Here is a 21,885-nt window from a genome sequence, read left to right on the forward strand (position 1 = left end):
TATATGTCAGTGGGTAGATGAATACGGGTCCTTTCACGCTCATGGGACAATCGGTGGGAAGCGCCACCATTGGTTTGTGCAGAAGTGCGCTATTTCATAATTACTCCGAGGAACATGTATGCCGAGTGACTGAGAGTTGGCTTATGCAATCCTGTCCAATAAAGGTTTGATAAATAAACCAGTACAATATGCATGGATAATGCTGGAACGTTAGTATAAGGCAGAAACAGAAGATACTGGGCAATACCAAGTTGTACTTGATGATTGTCTAGTTGAACCGAGCTTGGACGCAACTGAATATTGTTGTCCGCTTCAAGCCCCATTATTGTAGCTGTGATTTCATCTCGGGTCCGCCTGGGTTTGATGGAACTGTCTTGAGAAATGCTTTGATATCATTTGGGTTACGTATCTAGGGGCATCGGCTGGGTGCATGACATCCAGGCACGTAGAGGTAAATGAGCATACTGGGTAGTGGGGATGATTGAGGGGCTTGATGGATATGCTGAGAGCGTGAAGCGTGGCAGTTCGGTGTGATAACTGGACCACCAACGGTATCTCTGGTGCTTGTCCCGGCAGAAAAAGCAGTGCGAGTCGGGATATGGAAGCATCCAGTGTGTGCTGAGAAAGCGATGCTTAAGACATGCTTGCCAGGAAGCGGCTATTTGCGCACCGTGGATTTCCCGGATCTTGATTACGCAACGGCGGTACAGCGTACGATATGGTTTATCCGTCCAGTGCAACCGGCAATACTCGTCGGGCTGTAGTCCCCAAAGCCAGGCAAAGAAGTGATCCACCCGCTTGATACTACGGCGGTTCCCCGTCGGAATCATAGGGGGCCAGCAGCCCTTTTCCAAAACCTGTTGCAGAGAAGGCTGGCTGAATGCTACCTGTCCCGTCTCTGCAAGAATTTGAAATCCAGGGCGGATACACGATTTCAAGAGACGATCAGGGCATCTTGTCGAAAGACGCGCAGGCAGAAGTCAATAAGAAGCGAAAGCAGGGCGCTAGATCTAGCAGAATTCTGCCGGTACTGTATTGGGTGAGATATAAAAAGTAATCTTCCAGAAGCAGATAACTATCCTGGTATTTACGGACCCGCTCATAATTAATTCGGAACTGGGCCATGACGGCTGGGGTGTCGAGGTCCATATAAGGACGATGACCTGGACGGAATCCCATGGTTGTCTACTAGATCTTGTTCAGAAATCAGCCATAGCCGTAGCGGTGAATCGTCGTACCTAATCCGATGCCCTCTCGGTACTGGACCTGGTCATTCGGTCCAACAATTTCTTTTACATCGTGCCAGCGGGCACGGCTTCGTTCTGACCGGTTTCCCCCGCCACCGAACGCCCGCCGGAGACAGCGGAGAAATAGGATCATAAGCTGGATGCGATCCCAGGAGGCCATTAAGTAACGCCGCAGACTATTCGTCAACTCGAACCTGGCACAGAGCCGATTCATGTTCCACCGCACCCAGTTCAGAATGGTCGCCGTGGAATGGACATAGAACGGTCAACTTGATTGATTTTAGAAGATCTGATAAGCTAATTCCTGATTGATTTGAACTAGAAGGTCTTCGCGCACCCGATGCTCTTCCGGGATCCCGAAAGACTTTTTATAGACCCATCAATTGCAGCTGCACATCGGATTTTGGTGTGAAGATACGCGTGACGAAGGGTGTCTCGATTAAAACATCCTCTCCCTATATGGTTGCCATGTTTTATAAGACTTATGCTCGAGAGACAGAGCCTCTAGCATGGGATTACTGAAGGGATATTGATTTCCGGCCGCAAAGACCTCTTTAATCGAGCTGTAGAACTGACTATATAGCAGTCCGGTTGTGCGGCGATGAGTTCCGCTCCGAGTTCCTGTGGTTAAGAATCCAGTATCACGAAGAAAGGAGAATGGATAAAAAATAATCTTCCCTAGGTTCTGGATCAATGAGGACCGAATTAGAGATTCTGCACTATTTGCCCTGGTAAGTGCCGCCAATGGGGGTTCACTGGTAATAGGCGAGCTTTTTACCAAATAGTCGTCAGGATATGCATTCAGAGAAAGGCCATCTGGCACTGAAAGGGCGAAGTTGGTGGGTGAAGACTGAGAGAGAGTATTGCCGTTATGATAAACAACTGCCGCAGGTAACATATAAGTAAGAGGTACACAGCCCAGCTTCTTCAGAATGTACGGATGCCTTAGGGAGGGAGGAGTGGCCGGGGTAAAGATCCAGTATAGCGCTTTCCGCAGGCGTAGAAGAGGTATCTAGATTATCCTGATGTAGATGGTCAGCAGCTCTAGCTAACTGAGTAGATTGCCGCTGTCGCTGGTGTCGGCGTTGAATAGTGCGAGCATTCCGCCGTTCCTCCAGAGATAGGTATCTGCATGGCCGAAAGCGAGGCCGGCCATGCAGACCAGAGACCGGTAGTACTGTAAACTCCTGTTGTCGTTGATGCTGGCGTTGGATCGTCCGAGCGTGACGTCTCTCCTCTATGGACCCATACTTGCGTGGTCGTCCTTGCTTAGGAAATTCGGCCTGGGACATCGTAAAGTTTTGCAGTTTCATTAGGATTAATCTTCACTGGCAGTGTGTAGGTTATGTGTAGACTTAGCACTAGCATTTAGCGCAGCTTAGGCAGCTCTCGGGGATTGATAATTGACATCATGATGTCTAGGATTCTTTCGATTTTTACATGAAACGCGCTGCTGGCTGTCATATATATATACGTATCTTAGATGTCAAAGAGGAACCTCGCAAGCAGCTTATAATAGCAGCTAAAGAGGCCTGCAGGCTCTCGAAGAGAGAGTTCTGGAAAATTTATTGAGTACTATTGCGGAGTGCAAGGCTGGTATACTATCAACCAGAAAGACCTGTAATTACTGTCAAGGCTCAACCAGCCGTACAAAATCGCGGTGTGCTTCAGCCTCTACATCTCACAGATAGTCACACTAAAGGACCAGGAATCAGATGAGAATAGAGATTAGAATTGAGGGTATAAGGATGCCCGTTGTATCGCTAGATTTAGATGAATCCAGTTCCCTGCTACAGTCCGGAAATTAGTGGTAATCACATACTAGAACCGACGGCCGCACTCCCAACATATTAATACTCTCTGTACGTCCCTCGGACCGGTTCGATCGATAATGTCATGGTGCAGGATGACCTTCTGGCGGAGGGAATGGCAATCGAGCGCGAAATGCGACACGCTCAAAAGCTTAGTCCGACCGAAGGGGTCAAGGACAGTCGAAGGATATACCCAAGCAACGTGACGACAGGATGGGCAGTGGTGACTAGAAGGTTGAAAGCAGGTAAAATTGAGTCTGAACAATGCATTGGTATGATCCTAACACTCGAAAGGGCGATTACTGTGCAATATTTCTACATTCCTTCACGGGCGTCCACCCTTCGAATCTGTGTTTGGACATGTGAGAACTCCTTTCGACCGTGAGCTGGCCCTTTTGATATCGTCCACTTCCGCTTACTGTATCAGCTACTGCTCACACTTGGGGCCTTATTCAGTCGTACTCACAATTCGGGCAAAGAACCTTTGGACCTGACCCATCCTAACTGGTGAGGGAGTTGCGATCTCATGCGGGAAGTATGGTCAATAGTCGTCTGCAGCCTTGCCGCTTCATTTTCCAACGCGGTATAATGCTCCCGAAGGGTATCATAGGCCTGCTTGAAGGAACGCTTTGATCGACTAAGGGTTTCATTTTTCTCCGCCAGTTCCGCATAGAGCTCTTGAAGCTGCTTGAGTTCTTCGTCTGTCTGGCTATTATCTCGCTCTAAGCCTGATACTTGTGACTGTAGCTCTGTTGTTATCGTCTGCTCATTGCATAAAGCTTCGTTCACACGTCCAATCTACTCAGCAGCGGCGTCATTCTGTTCCTTCAGGCCATGTATCTGAAGTTTAAGGGCGCCACATTCCAGTCGTAGAGCTGGCGTCTCGTTTTCTAGTCTTTGGTTCTCTTGTCGGAGCCTCTCGTTTTCGGAGCGCAGCATATCAATCAGTGACAACCGCTTCGCTTCTTGCGAGGTCTAGGACGGAAACGAGCTCCGTGTTCTGGTGTCTCTCGTCGTTGAGCTCGCTCCTGATACGTGCAAGTTCCACCTGGAAGATTTCAAGATGGCCAAGCTCTTGATTGAGTTGTTGTTGGATTTCATTCCTCTCATTTTCCGTTCGTGCGAGTAGACGCCAGGCGGCCTCTAGTATCGCCTGGGTTTCTGAGTGTCGACTCTCAGCCTCCTCCAGCTGTCTGACATTTTCATCCAACCGGTCCTGAATTGTGGCATTCTCGGCCACTCTGTCCACCAACTGACTTTCGCTTGTCTGGACCCTTTCAGCAAGCTCCGAAGTCTCAGCCCTTGCCGCGTCCCGTTCCTTCTCTATTCTATCAGCGCGGGCTCGGACCTGCCCGCACTGTGCTTGAGCAAGATCCCTAGCATTTTGTAGTTCTTGCTGCACTATCCTCTCGTTCCTTTGATATATGGTCAGCTTCTCTGTCTGTGTGAAGAGTTCTGGTTCAGAGTACCTTCGGAAGCGGTATAACAAGAGGAGAAGTAAAAGGTCACTGTCCCCTTGTCTTGGAGTAGCCGGATGTTGCAAAGGAGTATCGCTGCCTGATGCATCCGTCGGATGTGAAGGTGTTATTTCCGGCTCACGTAGCCGAGAGGAAGGACTCTCGGGTGTTGTATACTGAGTTGAGGGCGGATCGGGGCGGGAACTGGTTGATGGCGAGTATGAAGAAGAGCTATCACCCATTTTGCACTGACTACCTGGTTACGCCGACAATTAGACTTTCCGTGTTGGAGCTATGATACTGATAGTGCCTGGGTTATGTAGAATTACAAAAACTACAAACACTGGAATGACCTGCACTTATATAGTTCAGAATCGCGCGAGGCTGCATATCGTGCAGCCTCGTTCCCTCACGACTACAAATACTCCATACCAGAAGGGTAGGTCCTGATTATTATACTTCTTCAGAGCCCACACCGGCCCAGGCCCAACCCAGCCCAACCCACGAATGGGTTGGGCTTTGGGCCGGATTTTGTAGCCCACAATGGGCCGTGGGCCCCCAATTGGGCACAAATGATACAAACATGCCAAGGCCCGTGCCTACATAACTTTATACAATGTGTCGCCGTAATATTGAGTATTTCTCTTACCACTCACTTTAGGAGTCATGATTTTAGAAGGAAATACAACTAATATTTATGCTTAATATCAAGGCATATATCTTGATAGTAACTATTAATACTTAATGGTGTTCAAATGCATCATCTTCTCGGCTCTTACGCTTCCGTCCTGAAGTCCGCAGCTGAGCATTGATCTCTGGGAGTTGAGGCTCAGTAAAGTCATCAACAGCTGCAGTAGAAACAGCCTCTTCTACCTCTATCTCACCATATAATCCGTTATCAATCTCCTCGGTATCACTGATTGGTTCCACTTCTATCTCATCAGGCTTATCGTCTTTTTCCTCCCTTGCTGCCTCAATCTCTTCCCAAGAGAAAAACTTCTCTAGCTGCCGAGCTTCCTTTTCTTCAAGATCAAATCTTGAAGTACAAAGGAACATCATCAATTCTTGGATTGTTTCGGATTTCATTCGTCCTCGGCGATAACGGCACACATCACGAGCAGTATTAAACAGTCGTTCAACACCGGCCCCCGTCGCGGGGACTGAAAGGATGTCTCGTGCAAGAGCCGCAATAGCAGGAAAGCGACTTTGATTTTCTCTCCAGAATGGCAGAGGCCCAATATCAATTGTATCTATTTATATGTAAATAGGATAATATATGATAATCTGGATGGAGTAGAGACTTACCACTATCAAGGTATTGTGTTATCTCATCATCTACTATCCTTGGCTGCTTTTTACTTCCATTCAACATCTTATCAAGTTTTGAGGCTGGTCTGACTGCCTCTTGGGTCTCATGTAAGTCTTGGTTTCTAGCCAGACGTTCCTGGTATGGAGTAAGCGCTTCTTGAAAGGTATCTCGCCATTTTGGATCCCAATCAGTCGTTAGGAAGAATTGAATCTTATTAGAAGGCGCTAGCATTGTATTGATAGCATAGATATGCCCAGAATATGATTGGTCTGAGCATAGTACTCATCAAGCTTTAACCGACCAGCTTCAAGTGCATCCAGCATCTGCCTTTTCCATGGAACATTCTTTCGTCGGAGCTGTTCCATTGACTGTTCAAGATGTTCAAAGAGTTTGTTATAAATTTTAAAAACATAATGTGCAGTAACACCTCGGGTCTTTGACAGTTGAGTAGTATAGTCGAAGAAGGGCTCAGTAATATATAGAAGATAGTCAATTTGGCGCCATTCTTCAGTGCTAAGTAAAAGATCTTCGCGATCATACTCGGCACAGAAAGGGGCAAAGATATCATAAAGCCGCTTTGCACGACGGAGCATTAGGAATGTTGAATTCCATCGAGTCTTCACATCTTGAATTGGCATTAGCTTCAGGTTTTTAGTCTGGAGATTGTTGAAGGTCTCCCGACGCTGAGGGCTTGCATTCACATAGATCGCAAAGTAGCGAATCTTATTCAATGTAGAAGAGATGTCTTCATTTTGGTGCTCTTTATTTGCCTGGGCCTGGGCTTTTAAAGACTCTCGCTCTGTCCATATTGTCGTTGCTGCTTCATTCAATGAAACAGCCTTAATACGACCAAGAAGCTGATTAAGACTAAGCTGGATCACATGTGCAAGGCATGGGATTCGAATAATTCGAACACCATTTGACAAACCTTGCTGCAGTGAATTAACTAATGTCTTATTATTTGATGCATTATCCGTGGTTAATGCAAATACTCGACTTTCAATTCCGTGCTTGACAAGGGTTTCCATAAGAATGCCACTGAGATTTGTACCAGTATGCACCCCATGAACAGGTTTGAAGTCGAGTAGAACCTCGCGATATACCCAATTAGCGTCAATGAAATAGCCAGTAATTGCCATAAACGCCTGGGAAAATGGGGATGTCCAGCAGTCAAGCGCGATAGGTAGCTTAGAATCAGTAGGAAGCATCTGAAGGATATACTGTTGCCGATCCTGAACTAGACTTTCAAGCCGACGGCGAATAGTTATTGCAGAAGGTATTGTAGGTAAAGCTGGGCTAAGCGAGCCATTTGAATTAGGCTCTTAAATTTTGGGTGCTCAATCAGGTGAAATGGAAGGCGACTAATAGAGAGGAATGATAAGATCTCTTCTTCCCAACCTTCTTGTGAGAAAGAAGCCTGGGTCAGGTATTATCCTATAGATGCCACAGTAAGTTAGTAAATAAATAATACTAATGAATAGTATAACATACACCCGTCCTGAGAAACTTGGCGATTTCTGCCTTCTGTCCTTTGTGGACTTTTTGGCACCCAGCAGTTGATAGATGTCTTTTCATTGTTGATAAGCCATGACGCTGGTCTTTTTTATCTGCTCCTTTACCCCTTAGGGAATAAGGATGCTCAATAATCTGGTCACAGCGTTTACACATAACCTTTGGTGCACCATCTGTTCCATGCGCGACCTGGTGAAAGTGGCTCCAAATATCTGATTGATGACTTGCATCCCAGTGTATCTTACTCTTTCTACCATAATCGGTCTGTAACCACCAGTCTACCCAATCACTATGGGTCATTTCGGTATAAAGAACAAATGCCTTTCTTCGGTCGGGCCGGATACGCGTAAGGGAGGTTGGAATTGTAGGAGGGATATTTGGCCGAAGGAATTCAGGATCAAAAATATCCAATGTCTGCTGACTGCTGGATAGGTTCAAAAGAGTTGGTTGATTTGAAGGCGGGAGACAAGGGATATCATCTATCTCTCCGTCATAAAGAGAAGACGTAAAGTCAGAATGTTGGCTCTGTGACATCATAGCAGAAAGAGAACATGAAAAGAGAGCATTAATGAGGAGAATAGTAAGAAAGGAAAGATAGGATGCATACCAAGACTAGAAGACGTGTTAACTTGCTGGCAAACACAGGGTCAAGCAAACAAAGTGAGTCTATTAAAAAGCAATATATCAAAATCGTTGCTAATTGGTTAGATACCACGGATTTTAGTGAGCTAAGCCCATGAGAGCCCACGAAAGCCCATGGATAGCCCACAAAGGCCCACGGATAGCCCATAAACACAACAAAGTAAGAACATTCACTAAGTTCCAGGTTACAGCCAATGTGATCATCATATTTATATATATATATTTCAAAATCTACACATGAACTGACGATATTATGCTTACCAGTAACTAAAGAACTCTATAATCAATGATACCGATTAATTTACCTGGTATTAACCTATATCCAACGGACTCATGACGAGTTTTATAAATATTAATCTGGAACTCACTTCATCTCGTAGAAGTCATATTGCGAATCACAATCGGAACAATGAAATATAGTTACCTGTTTTTATTTGATGACTTAGCACCTTTATGAACGTGACTTTATGCAAATATGGGCTCTCATGGGCCCCCCAATGGGGGCCCATTGTGGGCTGGGGTTGGGCTATGGGCCGAAGTCTTCGGCCCATCCGTGGGCCCTGATGAAGCCTACTCAAGTTATCATTTGGGTAGGGAGGGAGAGAAGACCACATACAGTCTATTCACACCCCATCTCTGTTAGCCTGTCTATTCTCAAGTCAACTCTCAAAGGAGAAGGGTAGACCACATACTTCTTATCCACATCCCATCTCTTTAGCCTGCCCATTCTCGAGGTGTCTTTCAGGGAGGGAGAGAGGCATACTTGTCTCTTCCCAACTCTGTTTTCACCTTTACGATTGCCTTGCATGGGTCCTGCTATCACAGAGGCAGCAAAGATAAGTGCACTAAGAATAGTCAATACCTTCATTTTGTTGGTATCTCCATTGTGTGTGTCTATTCAGGACTAGACGTAAAAATGAATGTTACAAGAGTATTAATGTTATAATTATAACTATGTAGGAGGCAGGCACTAATATATCTATTAGTGACGTGGACTAGATACTCCCATGTATTTAGGAATGCTGGGAGAACTAGCGGTGAGCTCCATAGAACCTTGAGCGCTGATCAAAATACCCTTGCATTGTACCAGACGCATGCTCGTCATTAGATGAATCTCCAAATCCAATTCGTCGTATTATTATTTAGGAATTCTGTAAGAAGTGGCGGTGAGCTACACAGAAACTTGAGCGCTGATCAGAATACCCTTACATGATAGTAGACGCATGCTCATCACTAAATGAATCTCGAATCCCTGATATTAATATTCAGGAATGCTGTAAGTGCTGACGGTGAGCCTTTTAGGTAGCTCAGAGTTGCTGACCAGGTTCATTGTGAGGCACACCTCTGTAATATGGCCTCCATATTTGGCCGTTATTCTATCACGCCTGGTCCAGCACGGCTCTGCCGCAAGGGCTAGATCAAGACAATGCCTATTACTCCATCCATCGGCGCTTGGATTGGAGGAACGTCAAAGTGGGTACCACAATTTATGCCAATATTGATGTGGCTAACTATACAACTACGTGAAGTTCTGTGATGGTATGTTTAAATATAACATATGGCCCCAAGTAGTCAGTGTTCCAAGCTTGTCCAGAAGAGGACTAGTGTAGTTTAGCAAACAATATAGAAAACAATTAATGAATTAAAGACCCGGGCGCCGGTTCTAAGCTAGCACTATGTTCGTGTTAGTATCACAGGTTAATAGTAACTGTATTAGTCTATGTCACAGCACTGTTTGTTATGATGAGTTCGAAATTTTTGTTTTCTCGGTTTGTCGGGGGCTTTAGAAAGCTGAGTTGGAAGTTTCAGACAAAGCTGGAGATGTTAACAGATTACTAAATGAATCCAACTCCATCACGTGCTTGCCTGATTTACATGGAAGGTTCTTGAAACCTTTGTATCTTATTCACGATGCACGTGTACATACGGTATACTATGTACCGTTATAACATTATAACATTACGGTCATTTTTCTGGGCACTATCTATAAAAAGGATTAGTGTATCTTGGCATGGAAATTCAAGGCTGGAAGTAGTTCTTGGGTGGCAGGCTCATTTCGCAGATCACTCAGTGGTATTAGTCGTTTGGGAGCAAAAGAAAGCAGCGTTCGTGGCCACTCCCGGCATGCAGGTTTGAAGATCCAAATGCTTAATAAAGTCGCACGGAAAGAAATAAATGTAGTGCCGATATCACGCTTCAACAAAACCTATTTACCCACTACGTTTATTCATTTAAGTCTTGTGTTAGTAGTGATATACCTTCGCGGAAAATAAGTAATGGCACTCATCCGCTTATGCTGGAACGCTCCAACATTTCGGCGGAAGCCGACGCGCGCCGCGGCCCTGAAACGAAACAAGTACGAGAAATGGACTCCTATTGAGACATAACATGAATCATGGCCTTGCGCTATTTGTATGTTGTGGCGAGAGGCAAAAGCCCCTAAATTCAGATGTCCAGTAGGACAAAGGGTCTGTATCAACATGCTTTAAGCACTTCTGTACTCTGTACTGCATAAGGTGCATAGTGGGACGACAAATGCTTGCACCCTCTGCTTAAGTGGGTGCGGGGCTGGGGAGCAAAAGCCTTTTGTCACACCACTGTAGATCTTATCCCTACGAACCCTCATCGAGGGGCGATCTGATAGCGTTTGAAGCTGCCTTCACGTTATTGCGTGGCCGTGTCAAGAAGCATTGAAAATTTATGCACTACTATAACCAAGAAGAAAGAAGAAATGAAAGGGAGGTAGGATCACAATAAAAAGAATTAAGAAAAATTATATATAAAAAAAAAACAAAACCTTTCAGAAAAGTTAATAACATAACCCTGGAGCCGAGGTCGTAGGCAGGTCAGGCGGTCCCGAAAGTTTCCGGCGGGGTTCCCGTGTGGGACCGCAGTGTATCAAAATACCTACACTTACTATCTATTAGTTCTAGGTACCAATCGGGTGTAACCATACTTAATTTTGTCAATAAATCCAGAGCTTCTTAGTTTCTGAGCCTTCAGATGCTTTATTCATAATGTGAAGCTATTAGTCATATATAAGTAAGTAGGTATTCAAGAGATCAACTGATTCTGCAGCGGTCTCTGTCTAGCGATCAGTATGATGGTTTGGTGTTACGTCCAGTGGGTCTAACCCCTCTATGATCAACTAAACCAAAGCCCTGTATTATTTTAAGTTCATCGTAACGGCACGTGCCATCCCGTCGCGGTGATGCTCTAGATTACAGCACTTAGATCAGTGTCCGCCGATCGATCGGGTAAAATGTATGACGTGGAACCGATTCCCAGTCACTCGTGTTCTCATCTATCCACACCAGAGATTTCATCCACTGCCAAAGACGTGATGCCGTCAATTATACAGAGTTCCTCTTTTCAGTTCTGAGATCTTGGAATGCCACGCTGGCAGATCTATGGAGAGCGGTACTAGCGTATAGCATTAGCACCGCCTTTTCAGCTTGGCTGAACGGTGAGAATTTATGTGGAATTCGCGTTCTGATGAAATATCTCGGGGACTGTCTTGACTCTCAGTCTTCCTAAATCTCTTGCCTTGTCCACTCAAGGTCTCATTATTTGTCCTTTATATAAAGGTACCTGAGGAAAATTGTCTCAATTGAGAACCAGATCATGTCTTCAAAAGCTCGATGGCAAGAGCCAATTGCAATTGTGGGCATGGCCTGTCGCCTTCCTGGCGACATCAACAAGCCACTGGACCTTTGGAAGCATGTCAGTGAAGGTCGTTCATCTGCCCGAGATGTGCCCCAGAGCAGGTTCAACGCAGATAGCTTCTTGACCCTAGACCCAAGTCGTACGGGTCTTCCTGCCATCTCTCGCGGTCACTTCCTTGATCGGGATATTCAAGACTTTGACCATCGATTCTTTGAGATCAGTAAAGACGATGCCGCTGCGATGGACCCCCAACACAGGCAGCTTTTAGAGGTGACGTATGAGTGCTTCGAGTCCGCAGGTATTTCCACCGACGAAATTAGAGGGTCCAACATTGGCTGCTTTTGTGGAATATTTACTTCGGACTATCACGACATGCAGATGCGGGATCCTGAGAATCTTCCCACGTTCATGGCAATTGGCACGACCAGGTGTATGCTTGCCAACCGGGTGAGCTATGCATTCGACCTGCGTGGTCCCAGGCGAGTTTAGTCCAATTCCACCGTCCTCGACACCGTATTAATACCAATGTATAGTATCACGATGGATACGGCATGCTCTACCTCCCTAGTATCGCTGCATGTTGCCTGCCAGGCTCTCCACGCTGGGGAGTGCGATGGGGCTGTGGTCGGTGCTACGAACCTTTTCCTCAATCCCGAAATTGCTTTGGCGATGGCAAGATTCGGAATCCTCGCCGAAGATGGACAAACAAGGACATTTGACAAGGATGCAAATGGATACGGGCGAGCTGAAGGAGTCAATGCAGTCTTTGTGAAGAGGCTTTCGGACGCTATTAGGGATGGAGATCAGATCCGTGGCGTCATTAGAGCTACCTCAACGAACAGGTATGATATATATATCATCTTCCGAGGGATGTTTGTTTAGCCCATGCTAATCTTGAGAAGTGATGGTGCGATGTCGAATGCCATCACTATGCCCTCCTCTGTTGCCCAAGCAGACTGTATTCGGCAGGCTTATTCACAGGCTGGCATTGATGACTTGGGACAAACCGGATACTTTGAATGCCATGGCACTGCAACCACAACTGGTGATCCTATCGAGGTCTCCGCGGTGTCATCAGTGTTTGCCGCAAGCCGGGGCTCCCAAGATCCGCTGTGGATTGGCTCTGTAAGTTTACCTGGGCATAATTGGATAGTAAATCAGGTGCTGATTCTCGCAGACGAAGCCCAACCTAGGACATTCTGAGCCCGCCAGTGGTTTGACCAGCTTGATCAAGATCGCCATGGCCCTTGAGGCGGGGAGAATTCCTCCAAACATCAACTTTCATAATCCGAACCCGAGTAGTGCGTCACCAAACCACTGCAAAACAAATAACTTGTACTGACCCATCTGACCAGTTGATTTTGAGGCGCTTCGTGTTCAAGTCCCTACTGAAACGCTGCCCTGGCCAGAGAAAGGTGTCAAACGGGCTAGCATCAATTCATTTGGCATTGGCGGCTCAAACGCACATGTCATAGTGGACTCGTTCGAGGGATATAAGTCTCAAATTGGCCCTATTGTACAGGGAACCAATCATCCAGTTCTATTGTTCGTAACTGGTGTGTCCAAAATGTCACTAAAGATGAATGCGTCCAGACTCCTTGAGTTTCTAGATAAACGTCATAATTGGGGGCTCGACATGCTGGCTCAACTGGCCCGGGAGGTCAACATCAGGAGTCAAGTTCAACTTCGGCCTTTTCGTGCTTCAATCGTGGCTAATAGGATAGACGAACTTACATCGACACTTCGGGGGCTCGATATCGACCGCATTTCTCCATCACGTAAATCAACACCCCGAAAGCTGTTATTTGTCTTCACTGGCCAAGGTGCATTCTGGTCACAAATGGGAAAGGGATTGGTGGAGGCATTTCCCGTAGCCATGGAGGTTGTGAACCAGCTGGACGATTTAGTCGGGTCTCTTCAATCGGACGATGATCGCTGGTCACTTAAAGGTGAGGAGAAATATACCCCCGGCAATTCTTGGCTGAGCAGAACAAGCTAACTGCGGTCAGAGATGCTCCTTCGAGACCTCACTTCGCACGAACTCGACTCGCCGGAGTTAGCCCAACCTCTTTGCACCGCAGTCCAGATTGCACTGGTCGATCTCCTATCCAGCTGGGGGGTCTATCCGGATATGGTCATAGGTCATTCGTCCGGAGAAATTGCCGCTGCCTATGCTTGCAGAGCTATCAGTGCCTCTGAAGCCATCACCATCGCATACTACAGAGGAGTTGCCCTGAAGGCGGCCCCGGTTGGTGGAATGATGTCAGTGAACATGGCTCCAGAATCTCCCAGGTTAAAAGAAACATTGGAGCGCGCTGGAATCCACATTGCCTGCTTCAACAGTTATGGAAATGTCACTCTATCAGGCCCAGCTGAAGGGATCCAAGCTGCTCAGTCGATTCTCAATGGCCGAGGGATCGCCTGCCGAGTGTTACCAGTCACACGTCCTTACCACACAAAGGCAATGGCCTGCTGCTCCTCTCTGTACTTCAAGCTTCTTGAACATGCTGTCCATCCTAAAAATGCCAGACTCCCGATGTACTCTACGGTCACTGGCCGCGAGGTTAATGGAAGTGAGCTGAATGCTCGGTACTGGGAGACGAACCTACGAGTCCCAGTTCTCTATGCCCAAGCGGTAGAACAGTCGCTGGACTCGAAGCGTGGCTGTGATGTATTTGTTGAGATCGGTCCTCACCGTCTACTATCTCGCCCAACACAAGATATCCAGAAAGTTCTCGATTCTAACGGACCTCAACGCCCGTATCTTTCAACCATTATTCGCCACTCGGACACCCCGTTTCATATGGTTACGCTTGCGGGTCATCTTGTCGTCAATGGGTATAAGGTGTGCTTGGACACTGTGAATGGGGCACTTCCGTCTGAGGGAAGGCCCCATCGTAGGTCCATTCCGTGGATCAATGACCTCCCAACCTACGCATGGGACTATTCATCTAGTCCGTGGATCGAGCCGCGGATTAGCTCCGAATGGCGGTCTCGTCGAGCCCGTCGGCACGAGCTCCTCGGGTCTCGCATTCATGGTGGGGATCCCCTGGCTCCAACATGGCGGAACATTACGTCGCAGAGCGAGCTCCCTTGGATTGTCGATCATCAGGTACGGCGTTGCATTCCGCTCAGTGGAATATTGCTGACAAGAATAGATCAACGGAGTGGCCACCATGCCAATTACAGGTTATGTTGCGATGGCCATTGAGGCATTGATGCAGGCGGAAGAGGAGCGGCACCCAGTTGACTGGACCCAGCAGATTTTCAAAATTTTGGATTTAAGCTTGTCCAGATCCATAATCCTACCAGACGAGGCACTGATTGAGATCTTTGTTTCGTTAAGACCTGTCCAAACAAAGCCCCAGTCCAAGGTTTCTTGGTTTCAATTTACCGTTTCTTCCCTGAGAGACGGAATCGCCACCACCCATTGTGAAGGTCGGGGGGCGACATTTCCAGGTATGATATTCCATTCTCGGTATTTGTCTCCACTGTTAACGGTCTTGTTCAGTCAACGGGAATCACGTCTCATGGCCGTCAAAACGACTAGCTTTCTCAGACCTACCAGTCAACATTCCTGTCGATCGGTTTTACAGGTCTCTTGAGGGGATGGGCTATGTCTATGGTCCCCGATGTCGTCTGCTGTCTGAAGCCCGGGGCTCCCTCGGTTCAAAGATATGTCTTGCTCAACTAAAACAACTCTCGGGCACCGTTTCTAAGACTGCAGACCAAAGATACATAATCCATCCTACACTCCTGGATTCTGCTTTGCAAACCACATTTTTTGCAGACAGTGCGGGATATTTCCAGGAATACAACACAGCAATGCTTCCATCTCGATTGGACGAGATCGTCATTCGAATGCCTACTAATCTTGATGTCTTCCCCTCCTGCCGAGCAGCAATGGAGACTCGGGGGTTCGGACACGCGGTTGGAACCGTCCAGTGCTTCCAGGACGATGCGACAGCCCTTTTCAGCATCGCCGGCTTGCAGATGGATCAGGTAATTGGGAACAACTCTGCTCCTGATCCGTGGATACGGCTGGTATGGAGACCTGATTGGGATGATATCCTTCAGGATAAATCGATTTCCTCGTTGGCCCCTAGGACCAATCCCGCAACGACTAGGGGCATTCGCGAGTTGGAGCACCTGACACAATTGATAATTGCGCTGCTTGACCAAGAAGTTGTTGAGATAAGTGATAGTCTCCCTTCTCATATGCACCTCTTCAGATTGTGGTTACGGCACCATGCAGACCAGTACAGACGACGAATACCCGCCTCAGATGAACATGTGGCACCCAAACTTACTTCCGATTTGGTGAAGCAAGCCGCCTCCGATTCAGGGGTTTCCCAAATGATCGATACGCAACTGACTTTAAGTCTCATGGAGAACATGCGCGATATTTTCGAAGGCAAAACAGAGGCACTCGAGGTGCTTCTCGAGGATAACAAGCTAAATACATTATATGAAGACAGCCTTCTAGCAGACAATATTAACCGTCACTTGTCCTTTGCAGCTGAGTTGTTGGCGCACAAGAGTCCCAATCTCAAAGTTCTCGAGATAGGTGCCGGCACAGGAGGTGCGACGACGCAGATGCTGCATGGGTTCCACAAAATCGGGGGAGCGAGCAGCTACCAGTCCTACACCTTCACTGATATCTCAGCTGGGTTCTTTGAAAAGGCCAAAAGCAAGTTTTCTGGTTGGGGTAAGATGGATTTCAGAACGCTTGACATCGAGAAGAATCCTGCAATGCAGGGTTTTGATGAAAAGTATGACCTGATTGTTGCATCGAATGTAAGCCTCTCATTCACACAACCGCGGTTTCTTCTGTTTAACATACGGATCAGGTGCTCCATGCAACTTCGGACATCACGAATACCATGAAGAATGTTCGAAGCTTGTTGCAAGATGGTGGCTGGCTTGTTATGGCTGAACTTTCCTCAGGTAAGTCGTTGGGCCATTCATTTTCAATTGGAAGATTTAACGTGAACCATTATTAGAATTGATTCTTCCTGGATTTCTCATGGTGGGTAATAAACCTTCAGCTTTTGCAATCTAATATTGCTAATACTTTCGTAGGGTGCTCTTCCGGGATGGTGGTTACGCTCACAGGTGCCAACTCAAGCGGGACCAGGACTCAAGGCAGGCGAATGGCAAGGCATTTTTGCCAACTCTGGATTCTCTGATATCCGTGTCCTGGACAACACTGGAGTTGATGGCAAAGAAGATCCAGTCTTTGCAAGCGTGATGTTGACGTCTGCCATTCCTCCCAAAACCGCCAACCAGGATTTACCTGGCCTGCCCTGTGTGCACATCGCAAGCATGAGCAGGTCGGCTAGGCTCCAAAACCCGCTGATGTCTGCTTTGATCCACAAAGGGATGAATGTAACGACCAGCAGTCTAGCTGCACTCGCTGACCGGAAATGGGCCGGTGAATGGTTGATCTTGTTCGATACAATTGATGACAGCTTTCTATCCGCCATACAGGCGAGGGAGTTGGATGCCTTGAAGTCGTGGCTCAGCCAGTCAATTACGTGCATTTGGATTACTCACAATGTGCATCTTCTGCCACGGAACCCAGGTGGTGGTGTAGTGACGGGTTTTGCACGCAACCTGCGCCGGGAGAACGATCAGCTTCGGCTTTACACATTAGATTGCAGTTCATCCGATGATGTCATGATTGTCCAGACGATCAATAAACTCTTTGATCGTATTCATAGATTGCGCAATGATGACAGCTTCAGCTTGGACTACGAGTTGGCTGAAAAGAATGGTCAAGTCTGGAGCTGCAGAATGGAACAAGAATCCCGATTACAGCGATCGATTTGTCCTCCAAGAGAATCGGAAATTCCCCTGAATCAGCTTCTTGCCAATTCTTACCGTCTAACCATTCAAGAAGCTGGTATCATAGACAGTTTGACCTTCGAACAGAACGACCAGTTGCCTGAAAGAGTTCCCGCGGGTCATTTGTTAATAGATGTGAAGGCGGTGGGTCTCGAAGATCGAGTAGGTTTGGCAGTTCTTATGATTCCCGTCGAGAGAATGCCAACTTATACTTGAGCAGGATTGCCTTGTGGCTCGAGGTCTGTCATTCAGCAGAGTTTTCGGCCACGAGTGTGCGGGCGTTGTACGACAATGTGGTAGCAACGACACTGGCTTCCAGACTGGGGACCGCGTGGTAGCAATTGGGCAAGGAACATTTTGCACAGAGTACATAGCGCCTTCAGCGTGCTGTCGGAAGATCCCAGATTGGCTCGCATTCGAGGTATGTACGATGCAGTAAGCATATCATGGAATTGACGATTAAGCCCGGTCAAAACGATGCAGCATGCCGCTTATATCCCAACATCTTTCGTTACTGCTTGGTATGCGCTCATTGATGTTGGAAGATTGTCCAGTAATCAAGTACGTGCCACTTTTCATCACTAGTGTTGTTGCTTTATTTCTGACCATCTGTATTTACAAGCGGGTTTTGATTGCCAATGCCTCCCTGAGTCAGGGACTTGCTGCCATGCACATAGCTACATTATTTGGCGCAGAGGTTCATCTTGCCATCAACGACTCCCACCACAGGAGTCTCGCGGATCAGTGTGCCATACCCGCTTCAAGAGTCTTCGTGACCCCGCGAGGTGCAAACGGTTTGGAATTCAGTGACACCTTAAGAGACCAGACCTATGCAGTGATATTCAATCCCGAACCATATCAAAACAACAATTTTGCCCCACTCTTGAGCTTGGGGGGAATTTATATTGACCTTTCACGAGGCGAAACACAAAGACATCTTCCGAACCAACCGATCGCTGTCACCAATTTCGGATTTACCTCTATCGACATGGAAGAGGTTTATCAAAAAGATAATGCGTATCTTGGAAGGTTCGTGTCTAATTTTTACGGGCCATGATATGCTGCCAACCTGACCTTCTCACCGTACAGATTGCTCAACCAGGCCATGGGCTATATAGAGACAGGAGATATGAAGGGCATAATGCCAGTGTCTATAACACCTCTTCATGATTTCAAGCGCGCTTTCACCGCACTTCTAGATGGAACCCGTGAAAAGCAGGTCATAACCTTCACAAGCAATGGAAAGGGAGAGACAATTCAGGTGAGAACCCTTCTTCCTTTGACTACTCTGGTAAACTAACTGACTGGTTTTCTTCCGTAGATCCAGCCGAAGCGACTGTTATTCGACGAGGGAAAAACATATATCATTACCGGTGGTCTCGGTGGTCTGGGGCGTGCAATTGCAGTGTGGATGGCGAGTCACGGTGCCAAACACATTGTGTTGATGACCAGCTCTCCTTCCCGCATACCTGAGTCAAGGGGTTTTCTGAATGAACTAAAAGCCTACGGTTGTAACTCAAGAGCAATCGTTTGCAATGTGGCTGAAATGGCAGATGTCAGCCGAGTGGTGACTTCCATTCTAACCCCTATTGGGGGCGTGATTCACTCGGCACTGAGATTGAGTGTACGCTTGAGCTTTTCTTGTCCATAACCATTATGATCAGCTACTCTGACACGCAACACAGGACCGAGCATTCCACAATATTACCGTCGAGGACTATAAGATAGTTTTTGACCCGAAGATTCAAGATTGTCTCAATATGCACAAGGCTCTGCGCAACGAGTCTCTCGACTTCTTTGTTGCTCTTAGTTCCGGCTGTGGAATTGTTGGTACCCCGGGGCAGTCTAATTATGCCGCGAGCTGCACTTTCCTCGATAGTTTCGCGAGATATCGCCAAAGTCTTGGCCTCCATGGTGTTTCAATTGACCTGGGCTATGTGAGGGACATTGGGTACGCCAGCGAGAACATCACGGTGCAAGGGAAACTTGCAGCTAACGGACTGTGGGGTCTCTCCGAGAGGAACGTCATCGAGCTCGTCGAGGCTGCCATCAGAACCATGCCTCCGACACCGGAAAACCCAGTTCATAACTATGATCCCTACACGGGAGGCCAAATCGTCTCTGGTCTGACTTTATTCGACGAAGCCGTACTCCAGAGTCATCAATGGGCGAACGAAAGGAAATTCAGTCCACTAATCTCTCGCGGCGTGGATGGACGAACTTCAGATGAATCTGCTGGCACAGGAGATGATGCTGCTCAGATTGCCAGCAAGGAGTTCCGTGAAGCCGAGCGTCTATTCTCGACTGCATCTGGAGAAAATTGTCATAGCCTTTTGCAGCCCTTCGTGTACTCGGCCTTGGTAGCTAAACTCTCCCAGACTTTATCCATTGACATGCAGGAAATTGAACCGAAGAAGTCAGCTGCTGACTATGGAATGGATTCCCTGATTGCGATCGAGCTCCGATCCTGGGCAAAGTCTGCCATGCGCCTTGATGTTGCAGTCAGCGATCTCATGAATCCGTACAGTATTGAAGATCTTGCGGCCAGGGTCACTCAGAAGGTTGTTAAAGGAGGGAAGGCAACATAAGCGTTAGGACGTGACACGCTAGTCGAGAGTAGCAGTTATTCATTTATTAAGTTATTCCTGGTCTAGTGGGTTAGTGGATTTTCATCGTTCTCTATCGCTTACTTTCTTCTATCCTATGAGACATGCATGGCCTAAACTGAATGATAATCAGATTAATATGTTCTCGCCTTCATTGAATAAGCCAAATTTAACACTCCTCTCAGACCGGGTTGAATTTTGTATTGGCGCGGTTGCTGGTGATGCCAATGTGCCCATGTGTAGGAAAATACCTATGGATGACTGTAACGTTGCCTAGTCTGACCCTACAAGAAACAACCACAAAAAGCCTGGCCAACGGAAATTTCGAGTGAAGACTTACAAAGTGTGCGTTTCAAGGTTTGCCTTCAGTGGTGACAGAACAAAGTGTCAACAGCAGATATGACTACATTCTGAGGTGTGGGAGAAATATATGAAATCCAACAACCAGCCGGACGAGACGTTAAGCCACTTCTGCGCGATTAATTGATAAATCACAGGCAATTCTAACGTGCCGAACGTCTATAAATCTAAAAATGAGCAGTAATCACTCATATTCTGTATTTGAATTTCCTGCTCAGCCCTGCTTCTCCTCCGATTTTGAAAGCAGCTTGTCCCCGGCTTTCGACCTCTTTTCCTTCATGGGATCTTGTTTCGTCACCATCATGTCGCGTTTTTTCTGTGCCTCCACAATATCTTCGTAGCTCATCACTTTTGCATGTCTATGACAGTCAGGTCGCTAGATTATCGACAGGTCTTTTCATTGTCCTGCTCAAATAGGACCCGGTTTTCCTCCAGCAATAAGGCGCGCTTCGCAAAGACCTGTTCCGCCGCGCGACTCAGTGTGTGAAGACGATGTTTTGCACACACTGTCTAAGTTCTGAGTATCTTGATCCACCTCTCTGCGAAGAGTTGCGAATTCCTCAGAGGTTTTAGGAGTGTGGTGGAGATTAGAGGACTCCGTCGGATGCTCCACAGGGGTGGTGGTCTGTATCCCGGGCTGTGACACTTGGATATCCCGGAGGACGTGAGACGGGTCGAATGGAAAGAGGCCGCTTCTTGACCAGGCAGATCGTATATTGCGAGTTGTAAATGCTTCTGCGCGGGCCCGATCATAAAGATAAGTGAAGTGTGGCTTACCGATGTTATTCACCCCAACCCGACATGCCTGCTCAAGTTGTGCCCGGTATGCCGTCTTCAGAGGACTGAAGACACCCACATCGCACGGCTGCAGTTTGTGCAACGTATGAGAAGGGAGACGACATAGAATGATGTGGTTAGCAAAGCAAAATTTCAAGACCTCCAGAGACTCATGGGTGCCGAAATGCCGAAACCATCGCACATCAACAATCGTGGCCGGACCCCCGCTCGGTCTCGAGTCTGCGGATGGAACACATGCTTCATCCAGTACAAACTAATTTCTGTGTTGGTATAACCTGTCTTGGAGCAGGCATAATGCCATCCGGGGGTAGCGTGAGTGGTCCAGGAACTACGACGGGTGGCTGCTGGCCAGATGATGAGAGGGTGCAGGAATCGGCCATCAGCAGAAATGCATTCAATCGCCGTGACCAGCGTGCGTTTCACCGTGGTCCCCCGGTGCTTTCTCAAGTCATCCTTGCCAACCAGCACTTTGACGGAGTTGAGAACGCTGAGAAGAACTCCTGTCTCGTCCATGTTATACACAATCCCTGGGAAAATTGTCGGATCGGCCAACTCGCGACCAATGATTGCAAACCAGTGCCGGACTTTGTCTTCGATTTGCCGATCATCTCGCTTCCAGTCAATCGCTCG

At 47.3% G+C, this 21,885-nt stretch overlaps 2 protein-coding genes across 2 annotated transcripts; one reads left to right on the forward strand and one right to left on the reverse strand.

Moving 5' to 3' along the window:
• Positions 1-3,792: 3,792 nt before the first annotated feature.
• BDV59DRAFT_141327 (uncharacterized protein) lies at positions 3,793-4,914 on the reverse strand. The gene is made up of 3 exons (XM_073687178.1): positions 4,869-4,914; positions 4,528-4,763; positions 3,793-4,473 (listed from the first exon to the last, which is right to left on the reverse strand). Exons 2-3 carry the CDS (start codon positions 4,755-4,757, stop codon positions 3,999-4,001), a joined length of 705 nt encoding a protein of 234 aa, XP_073543039.1. The 5' UTR covers positions 4,758-4,763; positions 4,869-4,914; the 3' UTR covers positions 3,793-3,998.
• A 6,339-nt stretch (positions 4,915-11,253) lies between these two features.
• On the forward strand, positions 11,254-20,252 carry BDV59DRAFT_188903 (uncharacterized protein). Its single transcript, XM_073691525.1, has 18 exons — positions 11,254-12,123; positions 12,178-12,486; positions 12,547-12,769; positions 12,822-12,945; positions 13,000-13,593; positions 13,654-14,756; positions 14,803-15,103; positions 15,156-16,441; positions 16,495-16,591; positions 16,648-16,673; positions 16,727-17,653; positions 17,712-17,912; positions 17,975-18,052; positions 18,114-18,520; positions 18,581-18,752; positions 18,813-19,115; positions 19,177-19,428; positions 19,484-20,252. The coding sequence occupies exons 1-18, from the start codon at positions 11,603-11,605 to the stop codon at positions 19,619-19,621; spliced, it is 7,062 nt and encodes a 2,353-aa protein (XP_073543040.1). The 5' UTR covers positions 11,254-11,602; the 3' UTR covers positions 19,622-20,252.
• The last annotated feature ends 1,633 nt before the right edge of the window (positions 20,253-21,885 follow it).

The sequence above is a fragment of the Aspergillus ambiguus genome (assembly GCF_047715705.1).
Source record: "Aspergillus ambiguus strain CBS 117.58 unplaced genomic scaffold BDV59scaffold_59, whole genome shotgun sequence".
NCBI classification, from domain to species: domain Eukaryota; kingdom Fungi; phylum Ascomycota; class Eurotiomycetes; order Eurotiales; family Aspergillaceae; genus Aspergillus; species Aspergillus ambiguus.

Excerpts from the sequence above, each read along its gene's own strand:
- BDV59DRAFT_141327 (XM_073687178.1), bottom strand. The coding sequence starts at position 4,757 with ATGGGTGATAGCTCTTCTTCATACTCGCCATCAACCAGTTCCCGCCCC. Across the intron at positions 4,474-4,527 it reads TTGTTATACCGCTTCCGAAG|GAACGAGAGGATAGTGCAGC; the intron begins GTACTCTGAACC and ends CATATATCAAAG.
- BDV59DRAFT_188903 (XM_073691525.1), top strand. The coding sequence starts at position 11,603 with ATGTCTTCAAAAGCTCGATGGCAAGAGCCAATTGCAATTGTGGGCATG. Across the intron at positions 12,124-12,177 it reads TTCGACCTGCGTGGTCCCAG|TATCACGATGGATACGGCAT; the intron begins GCGAGTTTAGTC and ends ACCAATGTATAG. Across the intron at positions 12,770-12,821 it reads ATCCGCTGTGGATTGGCTCT|ACGAAGCCCAACCTAGGACA; the intron begins GTAAGTTTACCT and ends TGATTCTCGCAG.